Raw genomic sequence first — 16,324 nt, 5'->3', positions numbered from 1 at the left:
TGGCGTCATCGGTAGACACAGATCAAGCGCAAAACCTTAACATTATCCGTATAGCCCCACTATCTGATTTACCCCTCTGTATCCTATCTTTATGTCGTCTATCATCTGATATCTTCTTCTGCCTCGCACTTTTCTCCCATTCGCCATTCTTTGCAGTACATCCTTCAGGAGGCAATTTCTTCTCAACCAGTGACCCAGTCAATTCTTTTTCCTCTTCCTGATCAGTTTCAGCATCATTCTTTCTTCGCCCACTCTTTCCAACACAGCTTCCTTTGTTATTCTGTCTGTCCATTTCACACGCTCCATCCTTCTCCATATTCACATTTCAAATTCTTCTATTCGCTTCTCTTCACTTCGTCGTAATGTCCATCTTTCTGCCCCAAACAATGCTACATTCCACACAAAGCACTTCACTAGTCTGTTTCTTAGTTCTTCCTCCAGGACTCGCAGAAGATGCTCCTTTTTCTATTAAACCTTCCTTTGCCATTGCTGTTCTCCTTTTCACAGCAACTCATGTTACTGCTTATAGTACACAGCAAGTATTTGAAGCTGTCCACTTGCTCTACTGCCTCATTTAGAATTCATAAGTTTACCTTCTTTACTTTTCTTTCTGTGACCATGATCTTCGTCTTGTTGGCAGTTATCTTCTTTCCATATTGCTCACAGCTGTCATTCAGCTCCAGGGTGTTTCAGGAGGAATAGTAAATATTTTAGGAGGTGATAGTATAAGTTCATATAAACATGTGTCCAATTTTTATTGGGTACAGAGATACAGTGTTATAATATAACCCAAGAAGGTGTTAAGCAAAGGCAAGTGATTACGTTCAAAGTTGATTTTCATAAATTCCACCACCGACTTCAATGCACTTTCGACTTCTCTTGACAATATCACGTGTAGCTCTTCTGAGGTCGTCGTGGCGTTCTTTTAAGAGGGCAGCATTATTCATAATCCGAACCTCTAAATTGGCTCTTGTGTTTACTTTTTCTTTGTAGACTTCGCCTTTCAACCATCCCCACAGGCAAAATCTAAAGGGGTAAGGTCTGGGGATCTTGGTGGCCAAGGAACGTGACCATATCTGCCGATTCATCTTCCGGGGAATATCACAACTTGACTTTAAAAATAAATATGACAATCGATAAATAAGCCCATAGCAACCGGAGTTAGCAACATACGAAATGAAAGTGCATTGAACGTAATCATTTGCCTTTGCTTAACATCTTCTTGGGTTACATTTTAACAGCTGTATCTCTGTACCCAATAAAAATTGGACACATGTTTATATGAACTTTTTTTTTACTATGACCAACCACCACCACCACCAAGCGTCGAAAAGACATTTTTTTGGCAAAGATCGCTAAATGAAAGTAGAGTTGCAAGTATTACACCACGCAATTCCATAAGGGTTATAACGTAACTTCTTTTGCAGTACCTAGATAGCAGCATAGTGAAATTGATCAAAATTGTTGTATTGAAAGTCCATTAGGCTGCTCAATCTGTTATATGTGATCAGGGCTGTCACGTATCTGGTGATTAATGCAGACGTATCCTAGTAATTACCCTCCGACAGTTATACTAATGTCCTTAGAGATGAGTGATCAGAATGATACAGAACTGAAGTCTCGCTATTACACAACCTTTAATTGTGATCCTGCTGAGAGCATTAATGTAGCCTAATATTTGTATATCATTTGTTACATGCGTTTCACCTCAAGTTGAGACTTGGCGAGCCGAACTGACGTTATGGAATTTCCCTTCTCTTTACGTCACGTTAGTAAAGACGTGGCTAACGATAAAGACAGGCTAGGGCGCGACGTCACATTCTTAGTCATAACACCATGTGACACCGATTCGCGCCGTAATGTCTTTCTCGTTAGCCACGAGTAAAGATAAGAAAAGAAATGGGATCAGGGAAGTTCCATGAAGGATAAGAAAATCCGTATATTAGGCCTATATGCCGTAATATTGGCTGATTAAAATACATAGTTTAAAATGTTGTTCTGTATCTGTTTTTTTTTTTTGGAGGAATGTTGGAGTCACCGGAGTCGGCTAAGGCGCTTGCCTGCTGATCCGGTTTCACGCTCGGAAGCGGGTTCAAATCCCGCTTGGGCTGATTACCTGGTTCGGTTTTTCCGAGGTTTTCCCCAACCATAAGGCGAATGTCGAGTAGGCTAATCTATGTGAATCCTCAGCCTCAGCTCACAAATACCATCTTCCTATCACCAAACCCATCGACGCTAAATAACCTTGTAGTTGATCTACAGCAGAGGTCGTCAGCACTTGCTGGAATGTGCAATGGATACGCGGTGCCGTCCAGTGCGCACCGTCGTGCAACAGGGAGAGATAGAGAGCATAACCGCTAGCAGCTAAGGAGTGCACCCTAGTGCACTGCGTTTTCCGCTGGTAAGAGAGGCTAGCCCCAACGTGCTCTGTGCTGACGACCCCTGATCTACAGCGTCGTTAAATAACCAACTATAAAAAAGGAATGCTTGACTTCATATGTTTTGTTTTAATGACGGTAGATCATGTTGAAAATATGAAGAGTTTGTAATGCTACTCAGACAAGTAACGCAATAGAATTACGTACCTCCAGTGGATATCGCAATAATATATTTTACATTCTGTGATGTATGTGAAAACATGAATCATAGCGATACAGCTTATCAGTAAGTTTCATTTGTCATGGCAGACAGGTACCGGATGTACAGAGTTGTAAGCGATAACAAAACAGAGGTATAAATGCATGCGGTTTCTGTAATTTCACATGACGTACCACCTTTAAGCACATCGAAGAGGGAACTGTGAATTCACTATGAAGTGGTGTTACTTCGTGCTGATTGTATTAGTAATAACGGCTATGTTCGTGGACACTGCAGAAAGCAAAACATTTGGATGCAGCCACAGCGACATGTGTTATAAAGTGTGTTCTAAGACATTCTTTCGAAACAAAACGTGCCATACCAGCCAAAGCAACAGTACTACAGCAGTGCCTCAAAAGTGCAAGTCGGACAGTGAATGTAAAGAGGACTGGTACTGTGTTGATAAGTGCAAATAGTGCGCCTAATTTTCGTCCGGAATTATCATTGATTGCAGCTTAAGTGCGAAAACAAAATTAAAGTCACTATTGTGTTCTTTTATGAGTAATGTGTTAGCTTACAGAAATATAATAATAATTATTCTCCGTGCCTGTAGTTGAAATGTCATAATAATATATATCTGTACAAATATTGTTTACCAATATCAAAATAATTATTTTCTTGTAATACTGTATTGTGTCATATTCATTCGTCGTCGCCTTCTTCTTCTTCTTCTTCTTCCTCTTCTTCTTCTTCTTCTTCTTCTTCTTCACTTTCGTCTTATTCAAGGAGTTGGCTAATTCACCTACTATTTCATCCTCTGCTTCTGCGTCCCTTTCGTTTAAACATACTTACCTTTTTGAAAAGTAAGTTTCTTTGCAATTTGTTTTGGTATTGCTTAATTTATATTAACATAATATACATCACATTTAATTAATTTGTTACATATCCTTTGCGTAATTCATCTTGTCGTTTTTACCATCAACAAAATCTACGTATATCCAAGCAGCAAAATAATGAGTTAGTGTACGTATATGTACAGCATATATGTAGAAAATTTATTGAAAAGATTTTAACTTGAGGATGGTAAACGTGGTAAATACTAAGCAAGGAGAAAGAAACAAATTATTATACCCATTATCATGCGATTTAGCTCATGGAGAGCGCGACTTTTTAGTTACGCAAAAGAACACGAACTATTCGCGCTTAAGCAACATTGCCTAGTTCTTTTGTTAAGACTCAGTCGCTGTTGATGGTGGTAATTTAAATATTACATATGCCCAGACGAAATATTGTAAGCACAAAGAAGATGAGACGTATGAACTCAGTTGCGTGAAAAACAATATAGCGAGGTAGCTGTACTGCAGGGATTATTTGGTATTTTAAAAATATAATGACTAAGAAACACTGCTAGGGAGGAAATGAAATGAATTAACGCGGTGGTTTCCACATTGGGGGTCGTGTAAAGAGCTCAGGGATCGCGAGATGATTTACAAAATAAAACAAGAAATGCCTTATTAACATACATTCATTGTGAGTTTAGAAACACCAAAAGCATTTAACATAAGAATAAAAAACGTTTCAGTAGTTGTACACTGGACTAAATTTAAAAATAATGTTATTAATGCGACAAATGTGCCTGTTTCTCAGAAAGTTGCTTCTCAAATCTGGACTCCGTATTCGATAAACACACAGCGATATCATTTTAAACTTCAATGAGATATCTCGTCGTTGTTTTGATGGCAATCATAGACCAGAAGCTATTTTGCGTAAATGTAAGATTGCAAATATTATAAAAAAAATTTGAGCTTCTTTTGCAAGTTCGATGTATTCATGCATTCTTCTGATGCACTACAGGTCTACACTCTGCGAAAAGCTTATTTTCAACATTCCATATTGAAATGAAGTTTTCCTTCATTATTTTAAGTTCAACCAGTTGAACGCGACTGTCTAAAACAGATGTAGTACCCATCTGTGACTGTCGTATAGTTTTGATTGTCTTACGGAAAATACTAAAAAAAGCAGTTGTTTACAATTGCGCAAACTTAACTGCATATCAGCAAAACCAAAGTCAGTATTTGTCGCATCGTACATAGCTCAATTTTCCACGAGTTCTTTAATGCACTGAAATGCATCACATTTCTTTTTGTCAAGTGATATCGACCAGAAATCCTTTCTTTTTGTCTTATTATGTTAACATCTTGGCCTTGCAAATTATTATTCAAAGTGTTAAGTGTTCCAAAATATCAGCAAAGTAGGCTGCTAGAAATTATGTTCATGTAATATTTCGTGTAATTATTGCACTATATTCTTCTGTTTTGGTCGTTCTTTGGGTGATTTCCACTAATTTTGAGCAAAATTATCATTGTTTTCCATTTTGCAAGAATTTGTATTTTTCAACTGGGGTTAAGTACCCTACCAGTTCGGTACTGGGAGTCGCATACAGAAGTCTAACCCAAAAATGGGTCGCGTCTTCGAAAAGTTTGGGAACCACTGAATTAGCGTAACTGAGGATAACTTTGTTCCACTTCTTAGTTTCATTTTCAGTGACTGCTTGTACGTACAGTTACCCTTAAAAAGAATGAGACGATTCTTGGTCGTCGGAAGTTAAAGTTCTACAGCGCGGTTCACTTGATATCGACGTAACGATACATAACATGAGAAATAGTACAAGAATTGTTATAAGGACCACAACAAGGACAAGGACCAGAATAAGGATCACGAAGAAGACTGCCATTTAAGGCCAAGATTTCACAACATAGCTCGAGTCACAAAATATCATTGCTTCACTGTACCGAATGGGAAATGCCTGCTAAGGGATCTACATTCTGGACTGCTGCTGTCACTGTCTTGTCTCGGTAGCTCATGTAGTAGCGTGTTGGTTCCGCTGTATAACCGAAACGTCTCGTGTTCGATCTTGGGTAAAACTTTTTTTTTTGAGGTGTAATTAATTTGTTCAGAGTTCCTCGACTGTCTAATTTGTCGAAAAATATGGAATAATTTATGCCCAATTTCTGGGTTTTACAAGTTGGCTGAACCTCGTCAAAAAAAAAAATAAATAAAACTTACTTGGAAGTTAAAAGTATTCTTCCTCAAACAAAAATCATAAGAAACAAAAATAGAACTGTTAACTTAAAATCTTGTCCACATGCCATCAGCTTCTATTACAGATCTAAGTCGATCCGGCATGGATGTCACGAGATTGTGAAATAAGTTCTGATCCCCGGCGAGATCTTCCCAGGTGTCAACAACTTGATCCCACAATTCGTCTCGATTTCGAGGACGTCGGTGGGCATAGGTGGCTATCCTTCTCTTTTTTAATTCCACCCATAAATTTTCGATGACATTCAAATCAGGTGACTTCGGAGGTCAAGTAATGATTTCGATCTCGAGTCTCCTTTGAAACCATCTTTGAATGCTTGCAGCATAGTGCACGGGATGGCTATCCTGCTGGAAGAGCAATGTTCCTTCGGGAAAACGTTCTCGGGCGGAGGGAAGGAATATATTTTCCAGAATGTGCTCGTAAGTTCCCGCATTAAACCGGCCATAGATGCTTATATAACGCCAGGTCCATCGTAAGACATCCACCCCTAACACGATATGCTAAAGCGCCCCGATCTTTCACGTCGGTGCACATAGCGCTGGTCATGTCGGAGACCATCCTCACGGACAGGACCTTCGTAATCACTCGAGATGGTTGTTTCGTCGGAGAAAATTACATTTCTCCAATCGAAATCCACTAGATTGGTAGCGAAGGCAAGACGGTCGACAGCTTGTGCTTCCCCCAATATTTCCATTTGCGCAGCCCTCCGGCTCCTAATACCTCGGTTCCTCAACCTGCTGATCACAGTTTGTGAAGAGCCGGGAAAGTTAGATACTGCTCTTATTTCGTTAGCAGTCAGAAAGGGGTCCTGTCGAACTGTCTCGAATAAGAGAGCATCCTCTTCCAATGAAGAAATCCGCGGACACCCAGGAATAAGGCGATTTTCGACCTCCCCTAAATTTTGGTAACGATAAGCCACCTCGCGGCTGTACTTCCAGGAACACCGACCAAACGGCCAGCAGATCTAGCCCCATATCCAGCCTCAACTAGAGCTATAACTCGCTGTCTCATGTCACGTCGGTTCGCCATTACGATGAGAAATGAGGGATGACGATAATACTTTAGTGTAGACAATGACTATTTAACGTGATATAGAATTATTTAAATAAGAGGCATCTTGCATAGTAAGAGTTAATAAATAAACCCTAAATTAAATATCTAAATAACAGGATATAACAGAAAGTCCAACTGTTGCGAAACTAATCAAATTAAATCTAAGCTGAAGTAGCACAGCCATTGATAAATGTTTTGTACACAGAATTAGACTGAATTAGTATTCGACAGAACCTATAATCAATGGCTTGTCTGAACATGATAAACAAATCCTAAGTGTTTCCAATGTCACTGAACAATTTCAAAATATTAATTTAAAAACTAAGAAAGGATCGTAAATGTTGTATATAATGATTATTTACATTTATGTCTACAAAATGAATCTTGGAAAAACGTATATGATACTGGTACTACTGATATTAAGAGTTAATGTATTGCATTTTTCACTTAATTTCATAATCACTTCAGTGGATTTTCTCCACTCAATGTTGTGAAAAAATTCAAAAGTAAAAACATGTAGATAACGCAGGGACTTCAAAATCTCATGTATTAAAAAGAAGAATCTATATGTAATGAGTTGCAATGTAATGATCCTCATGTTCTTAAATACTGCAAGGAGTACAGTGTAATTTATCAAAAATTATGAAAGAGGGAAATAGAATATATTTGAATAGAAAAGTACAAAATACAGATAATGCAATTAAAACTATTCGGAATATTATTAAATTTAAACTTGTAGATATCCTAAGAAAAAAAATATTTTTTCACTAAAAACCAATAATTATAAAGTAGAGGATCCCAAAAGCTATTACAAATTCTTTTAACGTATTATAGTATATAGTACAGAAATATTATTGACAACTTAAACATTCAAGATTTTGCAAAAGATACTGCAATTGGTTACTTAACAGATGCATTTAATAATTAGTATTAATATATGTAATTAGTCAATAACTGCAACAGTGCTTTTCCATTCAATCATAACATGAATAAAATTGAATGCATACTAAATTAAACACTATTGCAAACACGTAAATAAAATAGTTAAAATTAACTGAAGGTGTGAGAATGAAATAACCTAAAGCCATACTTTTAACAAAAATTGTTTTGTGCGAGTGCATTTCTTACACATATGGGAAAGCTATTAATAAAATATTGTAATAATTACTCAACAAATTACATAGCCTAAGGACTCTAAACCTTTGTAAAAGTTTGTCTATTATTATATATATTTTTATACTTTCATTTTAATTGTTAGTTTTTAATATATATGCATTTACATTGTATATATGTGTGTGTATAAATGCATTCATTAGATTAACGTTTATAATATTATAACTTGTAATTTTGTATTGTTTGCGATCATTAACACTTAATCTCAGGACTTTGTCAAACTCTATTTCAACGTTATTTACACAAAAAAAATCGTTGTATAGACTAAGAATCGAACTCGCACTCTTCTACACAACACGCAGAAGTTTTACCGTCTGAGCTATTGAAACGACATGAAAGCTTTCCTTTCTGTGCGGAGTGTCGATCTAGTCATGAAGGTCCATTGTCGATTTAACTACACGATTTATGTATATATTTATCTTTCATTTACGTAATATTATCATATTTTTTGCAGTTTTTGAAGTGAATTTCGGAACGATGCTAGTAACAAACCAAATAGCCTGAATTTAAGTAAGTCAATATTCGTTATCTTGTGTATCGGTGCTCTGGTCTCCGATCATGCGCAGTGTCTCACATCTGAGACGAATATTCAATCGTCTCATCCTTTTTCAGGGAAACTGTACATTTGCCTACAATAGTTTTGTGCAAGTAGAAAATTAGATATTTTGCATTATTTGTACAAGAAGTAGACAGTTGTAACCATGGGTAGGAAATTCGTACCAAAACAATAGATTTCAGTTGAGTACAGTGAGGGGTATAGATGTCACCCGCGTCTCGCCTTGCTCCTGCTCGCTACAGACGATACACAGTGTGTTCACATAAACAACACATAGTGGCATTCTGTGGACCTGTGTAGAGTCGTGAGATTGAAACATATTGTTAATTTATATGAATATTTTAGGTTCTGAACAAAGTGAGCTATTCTGTTATTGTATTATTTACGGAATGCTAATATTATGCATATTCCAAAAAAGTAAACTCCTCTGTTATTAAATAATTGTGTAAACAGGAGTCAGTAACAAGTTTATTTTTTTCCGGATTGATATTCGTTAAATGTTGACGTCTAGTGCTGATATGCATTCGGTTGCGTTACAGTCCAAGTTCAACATCGGCTTTACGATACGAACTTCCTAGCTGTCATTACAATAGAAATGAAAAATTTTCTTGATAACAATTATGGGTTTAATGTTATGTGCCACATACGAGATACACTATTAAATTTACAAAGTAGTTGTTCACCTATGACAGTAAGATATACTGTATCATATTTCAGATTTGTTCTAGTGACGTAGAACGAAAATTTTCAGAGTACAAATATTGTTTCTTTCTGACTATAAAAGAAGTATTTCTTTTGATAAAATGAAAATGTTCATTGTTATTTGTTATATGAAGCTAGAATTATTATCGTATATTTCATATGTTATTTTATATGTATGGGTAAATTATTTTATATTGGGATTTACGAAGTTTATAATTACAAATTATTGTTCTTTATATTCATTCATTCATTCATTCATTCATTCATTCATTCATTCATTCATTCATTCATTCATTCATTCATTCATTCATTCATTCAGTGTTCTGCCCAAGGGCAGGTCTTTCACTGCAAACCCAGCTTTCTCCACTCTTTCCTATTTTCTGCCTTCCTCTTTGTTTCATCATATGATCCATTTATCTTAATGTCGTCCATCATCTGATATCTTCTTCTACCTCGAACTCTTCTCTCGTCCATAATTCCTTCCAGTGCATCCTTCAGTGGGCAGTTTCTTCTCAGCCAGTGACCCAGCCAATTCCTTTTCCTCTTCCTGATCAGTTTTAGCATCACTCTTTCTTCGTCCATTCTTTCCAACACAGCTTCATTTCGTATTCTGTCTGTCCACTTCACATGTTCCATTCTTCTCCATATCCACATTTCAAATGCTTCTATTCGTTTCTCTTCACTTCGTCGTAATGTCCATGTTTCTGACCCATACAATGCCACACTCCATACAAAGCACTTCACTAGTCTCTTCCTTAGTTCTTTTTCCAGAGGTCCGCAGAAGATTTTTTTTATATTATTCGTTTATTATTTTCTTGTTCTAAGGCTGTGGACGACTAGAGCACATGTTTGTCGTTCTGGTTCACTGACATTGAGAGATGCCTATTACTTTTCATTAGGTAGAGATATAGTCCAAGCTCACACAACTTCACAGTTTTGGTACCAACTTCCTAGCTGTAGTTATATCATTGTATAAAATACAATGGATAGATGGAACACCCGTCGTCTGCAAGGAAATTTTGAAGTGGTAAAAACTTACCCTGACTGATAAAAACGTACGTATTCTAATTAACTGCAGTATAAGCGTAATATAAACAGATGTTCTAGAGCAGGCTTTTAAACACAATAATGATATTATTACCGTATTCAAATAATAACAAGCAACTCTATAGAAGTTAATCCTTATTGGAAACCCATTTGAAAAGTGAAAACGAAGAAGGCATGATTCTAGACAAAGTTACTTCTGTCTTAGAACTGCAGCCTTTGGGATGAAACGGTCTAAGGGAAGCCTGAAGTAGCTTTTCTCTTCTCGACCTATAAAACGGACATAGAGTGGAATTCCCGTGGCATATTAGTCTAAGACAACAAACGTTGGCAACGGGCAGACGTTTGTGACTCCCATGTAAAGTTGAAACTACATCTTCAACGTAGCATACAACACGGTCATCATGTACGAGATGGATAGGAATGTGGGCCTATATATAAATGAAGTATGGTTAACGGGTTTAAAAGTAGTGTCCTAAATTTCCTTATCTAGCCATGAAAATAGATAAAACTGTAAAGTGTTCTTGTTCTAGAACTACTTTCTACGAAATAAGTTGGCCTACAAAATAAAATGATCTTTACCTCCGATTGAGGTTCTGGCTAATATGTATATATATTATCAGGAAATTCATCTCTCTTGACGATAGGTATATATGTCATAGGAACAATTGTTTGTATACATCTGAAGTCTGATTAATGTAATATGTTACTAGTCAGCGATGTTTGCAATGGAAGGGCAAAGGAACTGGCCAACCTACCCCATTATCTCCTGGCTTAGTTGCCTCATGAATGATGCCTTATTGCTTTCACCGATGAGGTTGAAACATGCCTTCGGACAGTTTACTAAACAAAAATAAACAGCTGTATCCTCAGTATGTTGTTCAATTGTTCACACTCCGCTAGGATATCGGCGATGTACTACTTTTACACGGCTGTATCATACCACATGCTACAGTGTGATAGGATATGTACAGGAATAAATTTCCACTAAGTAATGTACTATGTCTCTTTAGGATGCTACCTTGCGTGTGAAGGTAAACAGGACATGTGAAAAATGTCGCCAAAGAATTTTTATTGCCGCCATGAAATGCTAGGATATTATTAGTATGTGCAAAATTTTGAGCCGAAGTAAAAATGAGTAATTGCGGGCCGCTAATAATTCCTTGAAATGCGTAGACCTCTGTTTTCATCGCCTTGCACTACGACAAACGCAGCGGCATATTCTACGAGTGGACACTAACTGCGCGTAATCAGACATGAAATACATTGCACTGATTGAAAGATTTATATTGGTGTCGTTTTGTATATTTGGCCTGGTATTAATTAGTATATTAGAGTTTCTATCTACTTACAGTCGGCCATCATATTTCACTACATTGTATTTGAGTTGCATCCTGGTTGGATATTCATTCTGCGGTTTCGACATTTCACCTGCGAAATGAGAAACCAAGATCACAAATGAGATACGCGTGTTAATAACATTAACAATATTAATAAAATAATAATCATGCTCATGATTTTGCCTTATAGAATGTTTCAAATAAAATCAGTAACTCCGTCTTTTCCCAGTGCTTCTCAGTGCTTTTCATCCTTCAAGTTTATAATTCACTGCTTTTTTTATAGTAATTTTGTAAACTATTCAAATGGACTTGTAATATCTTATTAAGTCACATAGACATATTTTACTCTGAAAATTTAATTCATTTCTTATTTTATTATATGTCTTAAGTAGAACTACATTCTACAGTTCTCCTAAAATACGTCCCAGCTGTTCTCAATTTTTTAAGATATTATTTTCTTTAAATGTGGGGTTTCTCAGCCACATAGGCTCTACCAATTTCGGAATTATCATTTCTTTATAGAATAATTGTAGAATTACTTATTTTCGTATCTGTTAAGTATTAATGCGTGACAGAAAAAATTCGAATTTACTACAATGATTACCTTATTATATCCTTGTTTTCCCAAAACCGAACTTAACAACTGAGATACGTGATTCGCTCTTAATAAATCTAGTGCCTATAATGTCATTATTTCAGTTTTCCTTAACGAAATATTTATAGGTCTATTAAATATTTTGTAATAGATCTATTGAGAATTTTACGAGTGTGAACTGATTCTTGGAGTTCATCTTTAGATCGAGTGATTACGACTAGGTCGTCCGAGATAGTTATGCATTAAGATTAATCGAATTTATAATAAAAATTTGTCCTTAACGAGAGCTGGTTGACGAGAGCAGTTGTGAGCAAGCTTTTATAAAATCAATTTTATGCAATTCAAATACGTATAAATGTTACGAAACTTGCAATGCAGATTTATTTGCAGAAGAAAAACTGCAATTAGAATTTCTAAATTTCTGCATGCTGAAGATTATAAATAAAATACATTTTATGAAATCCAAAATTTAAATATACCAAGTACTGTATGTAAGATGGGTACAAATTTCTTTGAAAATATTGATCCAAAATACTCAAAAATAAATTAATGTATTCAAGAATGAGATGATGAAATACAGGGTCCGGCAGAAACAGTCTACCACTTTAAGTACAGTTCCACAGAAACACTACATAGCGAATGTAACAAACAAGAGTGGTAATTGATGCACAACACAATGCCATTTTAACACACGCAATAACACAACACTGTGTACATTTTTTTATGTCTTGAAAATTACACCACTTACGAGCAAACATTCTCATGGGGGCAGATAAAAAAGTTATTTTTTTTTCTTTCACCATGTTAATAATGTCAAAACAAGTGCCTATACAAATTTTGGCCACTCGACCGCAATTACGAGGCCGTCCAGAAAATGATTTTCCCTCGGGTCGTTTACAGAAAAAAAGCACAATTTCATGGAAAGATTTATTGGAACAAATACAGCAATTGTTGCGCTATTTTTCAACATATTCCCCATCAGAATTAAGACATTTGTCATACCGTGGGATCAACAGAGAGGTGCACAACGACACAAGGATACAAATATTGATCCCATGTATGACAAATGTCTCAATTTCAGTGGAGAATATGTTGAAAAATAGCACAACAATTACTGTATCCGTTTCAATAAACCTTTCCATGAAATTGTGTTTTTTTTTTAAACAACACCAGGGAAAATCACTTTCTGGACGGCCTCGTAATTGCTGTGGAGTGGCCAAAATTTGTATATGCACTTGTTTTGACATTATTAACATGGTGGAAGGAAAAAATTTAACTTTTTTATTTGCCCCCATGAGAATGTTTGCTTGCTAGATAGCCACTGTCTCCTGTACTGCACTCATGCAGTCGATGAACAAAACTATCCATTACCGACACCAACATTGCAAGTGGAATTGCTTGGACCTCTTCCCTGGTGTGTGTCTTAAGAGTGTCAATGTCGGGGATACGTGTTTGAAACACTCGGCTCTTGAGGTAGGCTACATTCACAAAAAGAAATCGCAGGCAGTCAAATCGGGGGTTCTGGCTGGCCACGAAAAGGGAGGCATAGTCACGATCGGATAACTTGTGGGTTACCTGTAGTTTGTAACGTAAGTCTTTATGAAGAATGCGGTAAACACTTCTCTCTGACATGTGTAAAGTTGCAACTTTTCTGATTGTTAAACGCCTGGGACCAAAGACGTTTTATAGTTTAACCTAGACTCACTACGAGCGCTGTTCCTCGACCAAAAATTGAACACTTTCGCGCATCTCCATCTTGAGGGTGAGTGTCAAGTGACTACAATATGTTTACATCACGACTCCGCCTAATTTGAAATAACATAGAAGGTTATTCAGTATTATTGAATGCGTTAGGAGTAAGTGCGTATTAATTTAATCAATAGTGTGTGTGTATATAGTGTTTATATAGTTTAAGTGAATCGTTCTCCTGTGATATACGTGAAATTACAGTGTAGGCCTACTATTGTGTTACATATGAGGCCTATACAAATAGTATTTTAATCATATTTCTTTGTTATAAGTGAAACCATCGTGTCCTCTTGTGCTGCATACAACTGTACAGATAGTGTTCTTTTATCATTTATTTTCATCGTACTCCTATATAAATTCCGTAAGTGGAATCATGGTGCATAGTTGTGCCGCATACAACTGTACGAATCGACGTAAGAAGGATTCGGAAATTTCTTTTCACAAGTAAATTAGTTACATATATTGTATTAGGATATTGTAAAATGACTGAGAACATTAGTACATATTTATTGTGTTAATAGAAGAGAATGTTTTATAGGAGTAAGCGCAAACTTTCTTTTTAGGTTTCCATTGCAAAAGCCTGAGCTTCTCAGTAAATGTTTATCTGCTGTTAAACGCGATAAATTTATACCATCAATTCACCACCAGTATTGCTTTGCACAAGAAGATAGTTAGACAGCATCTCTCTAAATCAATTTTATTTATGAATCAATAAGTGAGTGCAAAATAAATCTGGTTAAGTATTTTCATACTATCTAGATATGGCCTAGTTACAATATTTTGACATTCTTGCACATATTCGATTTAATAACAGTTGATGCATTTCCTTGTTTATTGAAATATTTATTAGGCCTAAGCAAAATGCACACAGTGTGCAAGATTAAGTTAATGTCCTAACTCGATTAATTAAATATTTCAGGAACTCCATCGGTACAGATTTGATGAATTGTGTAAATATGAATAGGCCTAATCACGAAGACAAAAATTTTTAATTGACAGTTTTAGCATAACACCTTAATATTTGTTGTTCACAAAGATGACGATTACTGACTGACAGTTCCAGTTTCTCCAATTATTTGCTGTTGTAGACTACTATAGGAATGCAGGTGATTACGTTTCACTGTTTATATTTGTTTTTATCCTTGTGACTGGTCCCATTGTTACCCTGAGCAACGCTCAACAGCAACATCGGATCACGGATCCCACTGCTACCCTGAGCCACGACGATCAGCAGTATCAGATCATGGGTCCCCTTGCTACTCTGAGCCACACCCAACAGCATTATCGGATCGTGGGTCTCATTGCTACTCTGAGCCACGCCGGACAGCAGTATCAGATCACGGGTCCCCTTGCTACTCTGAACCACGACGAAGAGCAGTATCAGATCACGGATCCCATTGATACTCTGAGCCACGTCTGACAACAGTATCCGATATGGGATCCCATGCTACTCCTGAGCCACGCCCGACAAGAAACAACTCTCATTGTTAGTGTCGTAAGTAGAAGCACATTTAAAAGTCAAAAGGGATCTTGAAAATGGCAGAATAAACATATTCTTACGTACACATCTTGATTACACAACTTTTAACACTATATCACTTCGGAATATATAATTGATTTCTTTCACGTGTTAAAACTAGGTTACTTTGTTGACTAGTTTCAGTCTGTTGTAAGCTATTGTCAGAACTGACTGGCCCTGGTTTTCGCGCCTTCTGACTGTGCTTCCTGTGGCGGTGTGTTTGTGAAGTGTAATGTGGAGTCAAAAAGTGTGTGTGTTCTGAAATTGAGTTGTGTGTTGAGGATTTCATGGTGATGTGTTTTTGTGTATCTGTAGGCCTATACTTCGTATTGTTCTAGTGTGTTTAATTTCTGGTTTTTGGTTGAATATGTAGAATTTCCATGTCTGTATTTATGTTGCTATGAAATTGTTCAAATGCAACAACTTCTACATATGACAGACAGGCAGATCGTTTCAAACACGTTACAAAGAACACATTACAGCCATAACAAAATCACAAAACAATTCCACATACGCAGAATACATCACAAATGCTAACCACACCTAAAGCAACATTTAATGTGAATTAAGACAAAAGACTATGTGCAGACTCGCCGTCACTCCACTCTCAGTTCTTGGCTACAGACGTCATGACGGAGGAGAGAGCGATTATTTATTATTATTGTGTTATAATTTCGCGATTCAGGACTATCTATGTATAACGATCCTGCAAACGCTCTACAAAGAAGTGTACAATATTGAAAAAACTATCAGTTAACTGAGGCAAGTTGAGAAAAGCGCATTAGGCCTACGTAATTATAAATCTAACTCGGCAATAGTAACAAATAAACTTCACAGGAGCCATCAAAGCTGTTCTTTTAGCAGCCTAAAAAGTATAAAGGCTGGTTCACAATAAACCAGGAACGGAAAGGACAAC

The 16,324-nt window shown here is 36.5% G+C and overlaps 1 protein-coding gene across 4 annotated transcripts in view; it reads right to left on the bottom strand.

Annotated features, from left to right (window-relative positions):
• The window catches only part of LOC138701474 (ciliary microtubule inner protein 1-like), a 40,052-nt gene that overhangs the window by 19,850 nt on the left and 3,878 nt on the right, over positions 1 to 16,324 (bottom strand). For all 4 annotated transcript variants that reach the window (XM_069828366.1, XM_069828367.1, XM_069828369.1 and 1 more), the window contains exon 2: positions 11,558 to 11,636. In XM_069828366.1, coding sequence (XP_069684467.1) covers positions 11,558 to 11,631 — 74 coding nt within the window. In that variant the 5' untranslated portion in view covers positions 11,632 to 11,636. The remainder of the gene's footprint in view (positions 1 to 11,557; positions 11,637 to 16,324) is intronic.

Source organism: Periplaneta americana, chromosome 6, assembly GCF_040183065.1.
Source record: "Periplaneta americana isolate PAMFEO1 chromosome 6, P.americana_PAMFEO1_priV1, whole genome shotgun sequence".
NCBI lineage: Eukaryota > Metazoa > Arthropoda > Insecta > Blattodea > Blattidae > Periplaneta > Periplaneta americana.
Note: the sequence above shows the minus strand (reverse complement) of the source record. Positions and strands in the feature narration are given on the sequence as shown.